The sequence below is a fragment of the Anser anser genome, assembly GCF_964211835.1.
Source record: "Anser anser genome assembly, chromosome: Z".
Taxonomy (NCBI): domain Eukaryota; kingdom Metazoa; phylum Chordata; class Aves; order Anseriformes; family Anatidae; genus Anser; species Anser anser.
Window position 1 is genome coordinate 29,687,290 of NC_139723.1, and position 14,776 is coordinate 29,702,065.

The window sequence follows — 14,776 nt, forward strand, 5'->3', positions numbered from 1 at the left end:
AAGTAATCAAAAGAACATGAGGTGAAACTATAAATAACAGTATGCATATCAAACACCAGAATGTCTTTGAAAATTGTAGTGGCTTCTTTAGATAGTCTTGGAGATACTTCATGATCATTATAATTGGGAAGTTTCTCTTAATACCGTCATAAACAAGCTTATATTTGTAGCAAAGACACATGAGATAAACTTTCCAACTATAAGGGTAGTGAAACACTGAAATATGCTTCCCATGGGAGTTGTTAAATTTCCATTATAGAAGTTCTAAGAAGAGGTTTAGGAAACATCTCATAGGGATGGACTTTAGTATATTTCATATTGCCTGTGTGCAGAGATGGGCTTAGGTGATCCTTTGAAATCTGTGCCAGACCTACATGTCTCTAATTCTTTATCTAAAATGCTTAATAACTGTTAAGAGCCTTTTAGAATATTTAAGGACATCCAGGATGTTTGATTCGTGTTAGTGATTAGGATGCAAAGCTGGATTCCAAGTTTAACTATAAAAACAGATCACAGAAATATAAAAACAGAAAAATGGGAAATAGTAATAATAAGTATATTTGATCTTGGATTTTCTTAGTGATGTCTAGATTAATGGTTGCCAGATCTGGTTTGTGCTGCCAAAGATTTGTTCCTTGGTTTTACTTAAATGAAGTTGCTGCAGCAGGCAACAGGACCTTATTTATGCTGAGGCAAAACAAGGGAAAGTAAGGAGCTGAGGAAGCCAAGGCTCCTTTTCCTGTTCTTTGGGGATACACTGCCTGCCTTTCTACAGATTTTCATAGAACTTTTGTGATTTGTATGCATATCTGCAGTTGTCTTTGCATTAGTTTACTAAACAATGTTTTGTTCTCTTTATGTGAGTTGTGGAAACATGACCTCCCTGCATATTTTTACTATTTAATACCTATGTTCATTCTAGCTCCTTGCAGTGTGCCACAGTTAAGGTTATTGCTAAATTTCTGTGAAAGCTCTTCTGACTAAATATTGCAAACTTTAAAAGGGAACTAATCTAGTTATATTTTTCATGTGCAGTTCTCCATCAGAATATTTTCCCTTGAAACCTTAAAGATAATTCTTAAAACTCCTTGTCAGAGTTGACAGCTTGAAAATTGAAAGTCAACAGCCTTGCCAGGATTTCCTGGCAAGATTGGAATATTGTTTGAAGCAGGACTTGGCTTCAAACTTGAGACTGCAAGCAGCAGCACTCATCTGACCCTTCAGTGGACCGGTTCAGCTCGTATTTGGTAGAACTGGTTGAGGGAAGTAGTAGGATTTGTGCTGCTTTAGTATGCTGAATTTGCTCCATGCGGGGTCAGGTAAGCGCTGCCTAAGCCAGCAGAAGAGAAAAGCAGCTAGTGCTGGTGGAAAGAGGTTGGATCAAGCCATTACTTGCACTTTTAAGCCAATATGCCAAGTTCCAGAACTGTTCTTCACCCTTTTTGAGACAGCAAAAGCAAATTGAAGTTTTGGACCCCTAACTTGTTCACTCTGAACTTCTGCCTAATGGCCTTCTAGCACTTTGCATTTACATATGTTGTGTGCCAGGTAAGTCCATCATCCTGGAAATTCTAACAACTAACAAGAGGTATTACATTAGTCTATAGTTTGTGTTTCTAGAAAAGAAATTGTTGTTCTTCAAAATAATAAAAAAAAATCTACCACATGTGAAGTTATATGCAACAATTTTTTAATTTGCAATGTTAAATGCATTAAGTCCTTCAAAATTAAAATGATTTACTGCAATTAGTTGGTTTCTGGAAGAGGCTTCAAGGGCGAGAGAACATATCCCTTCCTTGATGAAGACAGTACTACTTGTAGGCATGATCTGGAAAAAGTTTAGGTGGACAAGCTCTTGCATTTTGTTACTAGATGCCTCCCAAAAGTCTTTTCAGACCTCCCATTAAATAGTAAGAACAGCCTAAATGTTGCTAACAATCCTACCTAGACTTCCACCTAAATATAACTTAACAATACTGTAATGCCTTGCAAAGTCTCATCCACCTGTCTGACAGCTTTGTTCTCGACGAGATGTGTGATTTGGATGAAGCTGTGAATCGAAAGTGAAGTGTCAGTTAATGTGAAGCATGACTTCCTCCACATGCTTAAAGCTCTGAGGACTTTCTTAATACCATACCACCCAAATGTGTTCACTCTCTGCTACCACAGCCATCTCCTTTGCACTTTTAAGCATAACCAGAAGAGATGTCCCCAGTTCTTTATTTTCAAATCACATATAGAAATGGCATTCCTGCTTCATAGTTTATGCAGAATAACAGATGGTAAGCGTATCTTAGAGAATATTAATGTAGTTAAGGTTGAGTTTTTAGTCTGAATGGTAAGGTAGATGCTTATGTGTTGTATTTGGTTACATATTGGAAGTGCAAGGGGAATTTGGTGTGGTGCTGAAGAGCTTAAGAGTTCACAACAGTAACGTAGGTGTCAATGAATTTGTGATGCCCAGATGATTATCAAGTATGTCTTTAATACCTAGGTTTTCTGCTGTCAGTTTTCAGTTTTCCAGATGTGCTCTTTATTTACTCTTAAGACTGGGTAATGCCTCCTTAGCATAGTTTTGCAAGTAATCTACTCCTTGGAAATTTCCTCATAGCTACTGGATTAGATATATATTAATTTCTGCCATTTCCAATATTTGAGATTCTTCTAATTTTGATGTTGGTGAAAGTACTCTTTTCTTGAGTGGACATGGAATTGCAATTAGGATTTCATGAAGGTGTAGGGGGAGCTTGTTCATTCACTAAAACGTGCTACCAGAGTTGTAAGCTCAAGAGATGCATACAAATTGACTATCTCCTGTGCCCTACTTCCTAGTGGGATTTAAGATGCATAAAGCTTGTGCTGGTTCTCTGCAAGTAAGTTGTCATCCTCTGAGATCAGATACGTTTTCCCACCTATGAATGTTGTTTCTCTAACAAACTCAGCCCACAATTCTTTCCTTCAGTTTTGTTGCTTGCTTCTGCCTGAGATGTGTTACTGTTTTTATCCTAACTCTGTAATTCTTTCTTCAACTATTCTAATGTATTTTGCTTCGCAGTATACTAATTCTGAATTTAGTCTTGCTATGCATAACTTATTACTTACAGTGTTATATAAAATTTCCTCCTGATTGCACCTTGTCAGAGTGGAATTCTTTTCTTGATTATTTATTACTAAAAGTTAGGTGTCTGTTTGCTGTACTAGAAATATGATTTAATTTAACGAGAAAGTTGCTCTTGAGACACTTATGCAATGATAAAGCATATCAGAACTAATGGTCTGAGAAACCATGTAGTTTCACTTTGGTAGTAATCATGTTTCAGATAAACACCAAGTGGAAAAAGCTGAGGGAGATACACAGGTCACCAGTATAACTGTTCTCTTCCATGTCTCATTTTAAAATGAATTGCACAAAATCTAGTTCTGACACAGTGTAATTCCATAATCTCTGATACTTACAGTAAGTTCACAAGGAAGCTTATTTCATCATGACTTTTAAGCATGACAGACTCATTTAATTCCAGCTTTTTCTTAACTAATGCATTTTGTTCCTGATTGGAGACTTATTAAGGAACTTATATTAGTTGATTGCCAACATGTACACAAACGTACTTAAACACATATGCTTGGCTTGCTCTCTTCTATTCATCCTAGACTTTGACATAGTTAGAAGCACTTAACTAAAATTAAAAAAAAAAGTCTAATTTCAGGACTGATCAGCTGGTCCCTTATTTTACAAGTGTCTAAAGAAAAATACACTTCATGGTCTTGATTCTTATACAGAAAGAAAATTCCTTGCTAGCAATTCAAAAAGTCAGTAGGGATTGTGAAAACTACAGGATTTTGAGTGATTTACATTTAATACAAATGAAGGTAGTTTATGCCTAATTCCATCCCTGCTAACAATTCTCTGTGCAAAATAACATACTGCTTGGGGTGAGGGGGAAAGGCATCTTGGGTATACAATAAACAGAATTCAGACTTTGTGCATCTTACCTAGGTTGTTACTAAGGTCTATGATGGCAGACGTGTAATATGGAATAGCAGGAAGGTAGATAAAAAACTGAGTCGTAATATAAATGGCTATAAGCCTCTTTTTTAATTCCATTGCATGATGAAAGGGGGTTGGCATCTTTCTGTTCCTACTATAATTGAGCAGTTGAATGAAAATGACAGATTATTTGACACTTTTTTAGGTTATTTGGAAGTCTTACCAACAGAAATCCTCTAGCTTAAGTGGAAGTTATGAGTTCATTGCAAATACTATGTTATTGTGTCATATACATCTGGATGATTGATGGTTCCTTTTTATCCTAAAAACTGAGTTTACACAGCTGTGACTTTACACAGCTGTCAGCTGTTCTACAGGGCAAGAACAAGGCCAGAGGATGACTGGGTGTAAAACCAAGATCCGTAAGTCAGCAACATAGTCTTTACAATTACTAAGGAATGAGAGATCTGTAGAAATCCACATTTTTCTATTTCAGTTTTTCCAATTCCACTGTTGCCAGCTAAACAGGGATTTGGATAGAGTCGATTGGGAATGTGGTGCCTGACAGTTTCCCCGGTACCTCTGTGAAATACTGTATACAGACTCTGTTCTGTGTTCTTACTTACTCCGTGTAAGTCAAGAGATGGGTCTAGGTGAAGTAATCCAAAAGACTTTCAGCTCTGAACAGAGTACAAGTCAGGGACTATTTCAAGGCACTTCTGACTGTCAGCTGCTCTTGTGCAGCACTTACACAGATGAAACACATTCACCTACTGTGGCCTTAGAAATCTTGGGGGTGTTTTTTGCATCTTAAGGATATACAGGCTATTAAGATTGATTATGGGCTTCCATCATTAAGATGAACCGAACCAATGCTTCTGCTGATTAATAATGATAGTTGTGTAGCTGCTGTCTCTGCAGGACAGGCATGAGGTAGAAAGAAAAGGAGTAGACTCTATATTTAAAATAAGCGCTCCTCTGGGGAAAGCAGTACAAATACTGCGAAGTGGAGTACACGAAGAATGGAATGGCTCACTCTGAAAACTGAAATTTCACGGTAAGTAAATACTAGTTTTTACAGATCTGAATGAAGGACAGCATTCTTCTCCCTCTATGCTGATGAAAGGTCTCTGTTTGAGAGACCTAGTTTACACCAGTCTCGAGCATGAAGTACATTTCCATTTTGAACACTTTTTTTCTAGACCCCATATTTAAGTTTAAAATATATTTTTTGAATCCTAGTTTATAAAGATTGCAGAGAAAATCCTTCTTAGCTTGCCCTCTTCCTTTCAATGTTTATTGGACCTATTAATATCTCACTTTGCATTCCCTTTTTGTTACACATTTTATCTGCAGTCCACTACAGATCTCCTGCACCCATCTAGCTAAAAATACACCTTCTGAATGACTTCACTAGTCCACCTATTGTACAGGCATTTCTAGCATGACTGACTGCAGTGTAACACTGTTAGAGAAAACTGAACACGTAAGCTAGATCTGAATAAACTGACATCTGTATGTGACACTTTCAGTGAAACACAGCAGTACTGATGCAGCTCAAACCATTTATCTGCACTTGGTGTGCCACTTCTGTTCTGGGTACTTGGACTTATCACAGGTGAAATGTACCACTCCCTAGTAAAACCAATTTGAACTTCTATTTCATGATTTTATAGGGACCTTGATTTTTTATTTATTTATTTTGGGGGGAGGGGATATTTTTCTCCTGCAGACATGCTTAACAGTAATAAAGTAGGGTCTGACTAGGCACACAACTTGCTGCCGACAGTGTGTGCAGCGAGGCAATTCTCTGAAATGCAGGCAGTGCAGTGTTCATGCCTTGTCACTTCCCCTTCTACAGCAGTTATGACAAATGGAATAACTTGGAGAAGTTATACACAGCTTTCAGAGACCAGGAGCCCTGGTATTAAGCAAAGGCAATATTTGCAGTCTTGACATTTTGCTACAGACATACATGAGTCCTATGCTCACTAGCAATTACATCTTATCTTCAGCTTGCTTTAAAATATTTAAAGCCTGTCAGGTTTTGATTGCTTCATTATTAAATTTCTGATGTCAGGGATAGCACATATTTGGAAAGTGCATGCAGCCATAACGTGCCTGAGCTAGTGTGCTCTGTGACCTACTTCTGTCCCCCAATTCTTCAGGCTAGAATTAAGCAGAACTCAAGTTTGAAATGTATTTCTTATGACACTAGAATAAATGTAGTGACTGGATGCCATATAGTCAATGAGGTCATTCTATAACGATGATGGAGATTAAATTGACATGTTTGTACCTAATGGTTCATTTTAGGCATGTTAGTTTCACTAACACTATGAATACTAGTACCAATAAGTAAGATAGGTATGTAATAATAGGATCTGCAGAAAAGAAGACATACTTCCCTCATAATCAGTCACGTATGCCACATGATTCAGTCTAGCCCAAAAAACTCCCAGCAATTTTTTATGATTTTTTCATCTGAAAAAGAAACAATTGTTTTTATCATTACCACAAATACTGATATAGGCAATGTAGCTTTTGCTCTGATATAGTAAGTTTAAATACTGGTTTAGAAGTTAAGCCATTACCCCTAATAGGTTGGTATTAAATAGCTGCATGAATTCAAGTGAAGGGAAAAAAATAGCCTGCAATTGTCAATTATAACAACATTAAAAATAAACGCACAAAAGCTTTCTCACTGTCCTGAACTAAGTGGGTTGACTGAGAGCAAACCTAATATGCAATGATGATACTGTGCCATTCACAAACCAGCCATGTTTGATGCCTTCTTCAATGTAAAGTCACAGCAGTGTTTCTCAAGCTGATGTCCAATGGTAGTCTGTTATGCACCAGAACTTGCTTTAGAAAGTAACTGTGAAATTGCAAACATTGGGAAATTTAGCAATAACAACAACAAATACAGGGTGAAGAGATAACTTTCAATGTTTGCTCATTATGTTTTAGCCTAATTTTTGTTTATGAAGCTATTGTAACATTGTATAAACGACTCTTAGCATTTTTTTTCCCTACAAGCATTAGATCATTATTTTAACTCTGCTAGAGCATTGTCCTTCAGAGACAGATCCAGCTTTACACCCTTTTGTCAGGTTCCAACTTGTGTCCAAGAAAGGGAAGATTATGGCTATCATTATTTGAGAAAAACAAGCTGCAGTAAGCCTGACTGGTAACATGTTTTAGTGATGACCATGTGTCATGGTCGTGCAATTAATACTGCACGCCTGCATGGAGACACAATTAATATAATGAAATCTAGTCTGTTCACACTTTGCATTCTGTATACAGCAACAGAGGGTTAAGTGGCTGTTGGAGCCTTGTTCAGCTATAGGATCTCCTTCTCCCCAGTCACAGGGACATGGATCTCAGGATAGTATTTAGGAATCACTATCCCACTGCCATGGGGTGCGATGGGCATGCACTGGTGAAGCATGGGTAGACAAAGGCTGCAAAAGCTGTTGACCTGCCTTCCCACCTCCTTCCCCCCCTTGTAGCTTGACTCTGGCTGAAGGCAGGTGGCAACTGCTGGCAGAAACTTCTGCCACCTTGCCCGACACACAGACTAAGCACTGACAACCTGGGCAGCAACTATGAAGGAAACAGCAGCTCTCACACTTTATAGGTGGTGGAAATCTCAGTGGAAAACCATGTAATAGACGTGTGTGTGTGGGCAACAAAGACTTAAAACCCTACACAAAGCAAGAACACAGGGAATCCATTATCAAGCTAGTGCTAACAAGATGATAATTACGTTCAATAGATGACCTCTTGGAGAGGTACACTTAACTCTGTGTTATCCAGGTTAGTTGTAACCAGGAGATCACCCTCCGAAAATCTGTCTTTAGCACTTTGCTAAATTTTAGCATGTTAGATCAACAAGTTCCTTCACAACTCTGCGTAACTTTTTTTTTTTTTTTTTTTAGCTGCTGAGCTTGTTGTGTCATGTTTGTGAAGAGCTGCCTCTCTTCTGGACAGCTGCAGTCTGATTTTTGAAAGCTGCTACTGCAGAGACCACACAGTTGCATTGCTCATATTTCTTTCCTGCAGTACTTTGTACAGCTTATTCACTTCTGACGTAATGAGAGCAAAGACAGAAGACAACAAAACTGTCCATCATCCAAAAGACTGAACAGACCAAGTAACTCATTGATGGGTGCCAAATGCCATCCCGATTATGTTACAGCTTCCTTGTAACTCTTAACTCTTCCAAGTTTTCATGAACTGTATTATGAACAGTATCATTAATAGATCTTCCCTGCAAACACACCTGTCTTGCATTGTGTCCAGAAGGGCAATGAAGCTGGTGAGGGGTCTGGAGAACAAGTCTTACGAGGAGCGGCTGAGGGAGCTGGGATTGTTCAGCCTGGAGAAGAGGAGGCTCGGGGGCGACCTTATCACACTCTACAGGTACCTTAAAGGAGGCTGTAGCGAGATGGGGTTGGTCTATTCTCCCACGTGCCTGGTGACAGGATGATGGGGAATGGGCTAAAGTTGTGCCAGGGGAGGTTTAGGTTGGATATTAGGAAGAACTTCTTTACCGAAAGGGTTGTTAGGCATTGGAATGGGCTGCCCAGGGAAGTGGTTGAGTCACCATCCCTGTGGAGGTCTTTAAAAGACTTTTAGATGTTGAGCTTAGTCATACGGTTTAGTGGAGGACTTGATAGCGTTAGGTCAGAGGTTGGACTAGGTGATCTTGGAGGTCTATTCCAACCTAGATGATTCTGTGATTCTATATCTCAGCACCCTCCTCTTCATCTAGGAGACCTGTATGTTCTGTTAAAGCAGAAAAATACAGCTAGGGATAAATGTTCAGTTATTTGTGGAACAGCTCTCTCAGACCCTCATCGGAGAGGTGCTGCTCCACCTACACCATTTTTACTCGGCTGCTGCCACACCCACTCCCGCCCCGCCCCGCCCCGCCCCGAGGCGCGGCCGCCATTTTCTGGGCCGGATCCCCCGAGATGGCTCCTCCCACCGCAGAGCCCTCAGCGCCTGGGGTTGGGTATACGTCTCGCCTTCTAATTGGACAACGCGCTTGAAGAGACAGCACCAGCGCCCAATCGCATTCCAGAGATGGCGTGTGGGGGCGGGACTTCTCGGCGTGAGGAGGCGGTGCCGGGCGGGCAGCGGCGCAGAGCAGGCCGTTAGTATGGCCGCAGCCGCCGCGTCGCTGTCGGACAAGGAGAGGTAATGCGGGTGGGTTGGCACCCTGCGCCCCGCCGCCGCCCCTCGCGTCGTGGCCAGAGCCCTACGGGGGTGGGGGGACTGCGGCAGAGCGAGGCCGGGGCCTGCGGTGGGGCAGCGTGAGGGGCGTTATAGCGCGTCCGTTAAAAATGGCGTGCTGTGGTCCGGGGACACGCTCCTCTGTGGTCTCGTCCCGTCATGGTCGTTCTTCGGCCTCTCCTTGTGGGCCTCAGCCGCGGTTTTTTGTGCCGGATGGGAGCGTAACTGGGGCTTTGTCAGTGTTGTCCCTGTGCTTGACATGATGGGATGTCTCAAAAAATCTCAGTTTAACGTAATCGAGTCTTTAAGCATGTGTTTTTTCACTTACATAATTTATCAATATAAGTTACCTAAACCTGGCTAGCATTGCTGCGTGAATAGGCAAATTGCTAATACGTAAGAAAAAAGTGATTCTCACTTTTATCAATAACATAATCATCAACAAGGGTACTACAACCCTTTGAGGGAACTTTCATTAATTCTCAGTGAAAGGGAATATATCTGATATATTTTCTTCTCATAGCTTTCTGGGTTTTAAGAAATGGGTTAAAACATTTTTTTTCAGTCTCCTTTTCTTCTCAGAGCAAATATCCCCACCCTGCGTGCGCTCTCTGCCCCCAAAAGTGGTGTCACACAAATGGGGTTTCTGCCAAATGGTCAGGCAGCGTACTGAGTAACTGAAATGGGGTTTTGCAACATCTTAAAAATAAGTGAGGGAAAATAAGTGGTTGTTTAAAATTGCTGTGGAAACTTCATATGTTTTAGCAGTAACATTTTTTTTTTAACTAGGAAAATAATGCATAAACGGTGTTAGGAGTTGATGTTACTTAATTAAAACTTGCTGTTTTCTCTCTTTTTTTTTCTAGATTTATCTGCATTTATCCAGCATATTTAAACAACAAAAAGACAATAGCAGAAGGAAGAAGGATACCTATAGACAAAGTAATTTTGTGGGTGGCAGGGAAATATGATGTTTTGTTTTGCTGTGTAGTGGTGTGCAAAGAACTAGAAAATGAAACTAAATTTCAAAGTTACTGATCTTTCCTATCCCCCATGGCAAGTAGCTTGATAACTAGAAATTACAGTATGTTTGACAATAATCTAATGTGAATGTGTTAATTTGGTAGAGGAGTGCAGGGTTAATGCATCAATTTTCATGTGAGCAGCAACCTTGGCAAAAAGGTGAAGTAATGAAAACCAAACGCGCTCAATCTATTACAAAATTGATTTGCCAAATAAGAGAGTGATGCAGAAAATAATACTTAGTTAGTGATTGCGTGCTTGGTGACTGGTTTGTCAAAACATGCCCATATTCTGTGCTCTGCCCTCTTTGCTGCTGTCTGTCAAAGATCAGAGCTTATCTATGAGCTTAGGCCATGCTGTGGCATGTAGATTTGTTAGTTGCTCTTTCAATCTGTATGGAAATAGTTTTCATCATGTCCCTCTTTATAGCATTTTTAACAAGCAATGCTGGGAATTTTAATGGCTTTTCTCACTGCTTAGGAAGTTTTGGTGGTGTTTTGTTTTTCTTTCTCCTGATAATAGTTTAAAAAAAAAAAGTGAAAATTAAAAAAGTGAAAATAATTCTTGAGCATATACATTGCCAAAGATCTATTTATGGGATGAATCTGCTGCCCCAGGCCTAAAAAGTTTGCCTTAAAAGAGGAAAAAAAAAGTTTACCTGCAATCCTTGCTGTAATTTTGCCTTTATTAATTTATATTTTTTTGGTTCTGTATAAATATAATTAATGTTGTTTCAGTTATTTTTCACAGGCAATTCTATTACCTTCTCCTAAGTCCTAAACAATTGTGTCTCATCTGCTTTGTTTTACTGATACCTTATGTGTTCTTTTTGATGTTTTCTAATCTGTAGGAGGGCAGTAGATTAGTCACTATTTGAAGTGTCATTTCTTTGCCCATCTGCTTTTTCTAGCTATAAAGGTATAGAGTGGGAAACCACTAACTATTTCTGTATAGGTAGTTAGTTCATCACTGAAAAATGTGTAACAGTAGTATGTTGTTTCAACAGGCTGTTGAAAATCCCACATCCACAGAAATCCAAGATGTGTGTGCAGCAGTTGGATTCAACGTGCTATTAGAGGTAATGTGAAACAAACAAACAAACCTCCCCCAAACAAAAAACAAACCAATCAAAAAAAGCTACCTTGGTGTGTGTCTCCTATCATTTTGTTTTTTGTTGCAGGCAGGATAAGTTGCAACTGAGAAGTTTTTGTTAGTAGCCATAAAGATATTTGATTGGTTTTGAGTAATAATGAAGGAAATGTTTGAAAACTGTGTGCAAGGCAAGAATAACTTGAATCTCTGAGTTAATGTCACTTTTTAAGCTTATAAAAAGATCATTCTTAGTTACCTATTCTGGAAAGATTATCTTAGTTTCTTAAAAGTTCTTTGTAGAGTAAGAGTAGAAGGAAATTTTGCAAGGTGTAACTCTAAAAACATGCTTTTTAAAGTTTAATTTGCAATGAGAGTTCATTATCTGTTGGAATGAGTGTCTGATAGGAATAGGATTCTGCTGCCACTTAAAATTTTCAGGGTCCTTTGGAGTTACATTATAGCTAGTGGTGCAAATAGCATTTAAGCTATTAACTGCAATACCTGCTTGGTATTTAATTGGTTGGTTATTTTCTCCTAGTGGAATGAGTCTGCATTTGTAGTGAGGTAACTTTTCACATTTCATTTTCTGAAGTGATTATTAATTTATCAATTTAAAATACTGTTGGCAAAATACTTGGGGGATGACATGGCTGGAGAGCTACAGGTCTGGGATGGATCCGCTCAGAATTCCAGTATGCTGTGACAGATCAGATGCCTGACAATTTTTGTAGAAAATGACTCCAGTACTTCATACCTAAGCAAGTTTCTCCTCCTTTGTGACAGAAAAATAAGATGTATCCCAGAGAGTGGAACCGTGATGTGCAGTACAGGGGTAGAGTACGAATTCAGCTCAAACAAGATGATGGCAACCCATGTTTACCTCAGTTTCCAACACGTGAGTAGAGTATCTGGGTTAGACGCTTTACCTGTTACTAGAATAGAAAGACTTTGTTTTGTTATCAGCTTGTTTAATTAGTTCTACTGTTAACAAATTTTAGAATGTTATATTAAATCTCTTCACCTCTGAAAATCAACAAAATCAAGTCCATGTATGAACAGTGAGAGGAGTTTTTAAAGATGCTGTTGTCTTTGATAGTGCTCTTTCTTCAGTGCTTGAATCAAAAAGAAGTTTGTGGAGTGTTGTGTGATAACTATAGTGAATTAATCACCCTTCCAGTTTTGGCTTACCCTTTTCTTGACAGTCAAAACAGAAGATTTGGTATTAAAATGGCTCAATTCCACCCCTTTTTCTTATGCTATGTACATCAATTAGGCGTCATTACAGGTGCCAGATAGGTAAAACACAACACTGAGTGCACAGTTCAGTTTTCTACTGGCTGTTTTCAAAAACTAACAATGAAGGGCAGGTCATGAAGCAGCTCCCTGTAAATTACGTGTCATTCTTGAAGAGCTATTCTTGTTAATTGGACTTGTGCATTTTTCTTGACCAGGAATCAAGTTGTAAAAGGCAAGCAAATATGTATCTGAAGAAGCATGTATCTTAAGGAAAGAGCAAGAAGAATACTAAAATGAGAGCAGCTGAAGAGTACTGTTAATCAGAAGGAAAAAAATTCAAACCATGTTACAGTAGGAAAATGGTAGTGTCTTTGTAAAAATACTTGTAGCTGTTTGCTAGTCGTTTTGTACCAAGTATTTCAGGCCATTAAGAATTGAGGGGAGAGAGAAACAGGAAGGATGTGGATACTTTGGGTATTGTCAGGTGATGTGCCAGTTCTGGTCTGCTGTAATACCAATTTCTGACATGACTGATTCCTGTGCTTAAAAAATAAAAAATAAAATTAAAAAAAAAGACGTTCCTTCAAAACTTCCAGCTACAGATGGAAGGAAACTGAACTCCTAGGCTTTATATCGAGTTTAACAGAAATCTGAATCTGAAATGCGTTTAATAGAAATCTGAAATGGGGTTGAAGTTTCTGTCTGAAGATGATGTGGATGCTGTTAACACAGCAGGTGTATGCAGTGATCTCTCTCTGTATTTTTAGGTAAATCAGTGATGCTATATGCAGCAGAAACCATTCCCAAACTGAAAACAAGAACCCAGAAGATGGGAGGTAGCGATCAAAGTCTTCAGCAAGGAGAGGGAGGCAAGAAAGGTAAAGGGAAGAAAAAGAAATGATCCCACATCTGGAGTAATTGTAACATCATATAGTTGTGGTTATGACAGACATGGATGTACACGTTACCCTACTGCAACTTTGAAGTGAAAGATACAGGAAAGAAAGAAACAGGTCAAGCCAAATTGAACTGCTGGCTTATTTTGGAAGTGGAATGCATGTACCTGCTTTGCATCTGTAACCATGAATCTATCTTCACACACAACCTGCGAGTCTGAAGCTAGCTTCCAGTTTTAAAAGTGGAGCAACATAAGCAAGTCATGTGGAGGGGGGAAATATTTTTTCCAAAAGAAATATGCAGCTTTTTTTAAAAAAAAATGTAAAATCTTATGCAGACTAGATAGGCAAATGTTTTTTCAGCCTGGTTAACCATTTATTTTTGCTAGTCTTGTTTCTGGAAGGTCTGTATCACCAGCTACAAAATGTACGTCAGTGACATTATGACTTTGTAAACTTCCTTGCTAATCATCTTTCACAATTGTCAGTATACTAATAAAGGTGGCACATGAATTTTGAAAACTTTGTATAGTTACTTTTGTCAAAAGTGTTAACTTCCTTCAACAACCCGTTTAAATAAGTCAATGACATATTGTAGTGTTTATTATTCTGTTTATGATGACTGAAAACTGAACACAAAAATTAGCTTGCTCTTTTTTTTGTCTTTTTATAGATATGAAATACTGTATTATCCTATTTTTGGTTGTTATTTGAGAGTTTATGAAATGCACTTTCTAGATTTACTTTCTACCTGTCAAATACTATTTCAGATGTCTGAGCCTTGCAATATCTGGTAATGTAAAAAATACATACTCCAAATATATATATATGTAGTGCATGGATGGGAACAGGAATTTATCTGGAGAAGATTAATTGATCCGAACAGCTGTCAGTAGCAAGGAGCCTTAGAAGCATTTTAAATATGTACTGTACAAGCCGAATGAGGGATACTTAATATAACAAGACTGAAAAGGAAACAGTGCTACCTGTTGCGAGTTTAAAAAAAATTCCTCGTGAGCTTTTCTAATACTTACTGTATGAAAACAGAGTCAGTTGAATGTTTACGCAGATGAGTACTAGAAACAAGTTATCTGAGTAGTCTGATAATTTTTTCATGTAGCAGTATTCTCTTTTCGGGTTTGTTTCATCTGTCTGTCAGGTATGTTCTCCGGCATCCCTTTTTTCCCTGTTTTAAAGATAAGCAGCATTCAAAATTCATCTAAACATTTAATGACCGTGAGTCTAAAGTAATGAAAGTTGTTAAGTTCTTACTTGATGGTATCTTTGCTCAAGTTAC

General features: G+C 38.6%; 1 protein-coding gene across 1 annotated transcript; it reads left to right on the forward strand.

Annotated features, from left to right (window-relative positions):
* The first annotated feature begins 9,069 nt into the window (after positions 1-9,069).
* SRP19 (signal recognition particle 19) lies at positions 9,070-14,001 on the forward strand. Its single transcript, XM_083817290.1, has 5 exons — positions 9,070-9,196; positions 10,099-10,174; positions 11,262-11,333; positions 12,131-12,242; positions 13,351-14,001. Exons 1-5 carry the CDS (start codon positions 9,159-9,161, stop codon positions 13,482-13,484), a joined length of 432 nt encoding a protein of 143 aa, XP_083673416.1. The 5' UTR covers positions 9,070-9,158; the 3' UTR covers positions 13,485-14,001.
* Positions 14,002-14,776: the final 775 nt, after the last annotated feature.

What these genes read in the sequence shown, in the direction of transcription:
- SRP19 (XM_083817290.1), top strand. Translation starts at nt 9,159, where the DNA reads ATGGCCGCAGCCGCCGCGTCGCTGTCGGACAAGGAGAG. An exon ending in GATTCAACGTGCTATTAGAG is followed by an intron (nt 11,334 to 12,130) that starts GTAATGTGAAAC and finishes CCTTTGTGACAG; the next exon opens with AAAAATAAGATGTATCCCAG. An exon ending in TTTACCTCAGTTTCCAACAC is followed by an intron (nt 12,243 to 13,350) that starts GTGAGTAGAGTA and finishes CTGTATTTTTAG; the next exon opens with GTAAATCAGTGATGCTATAT.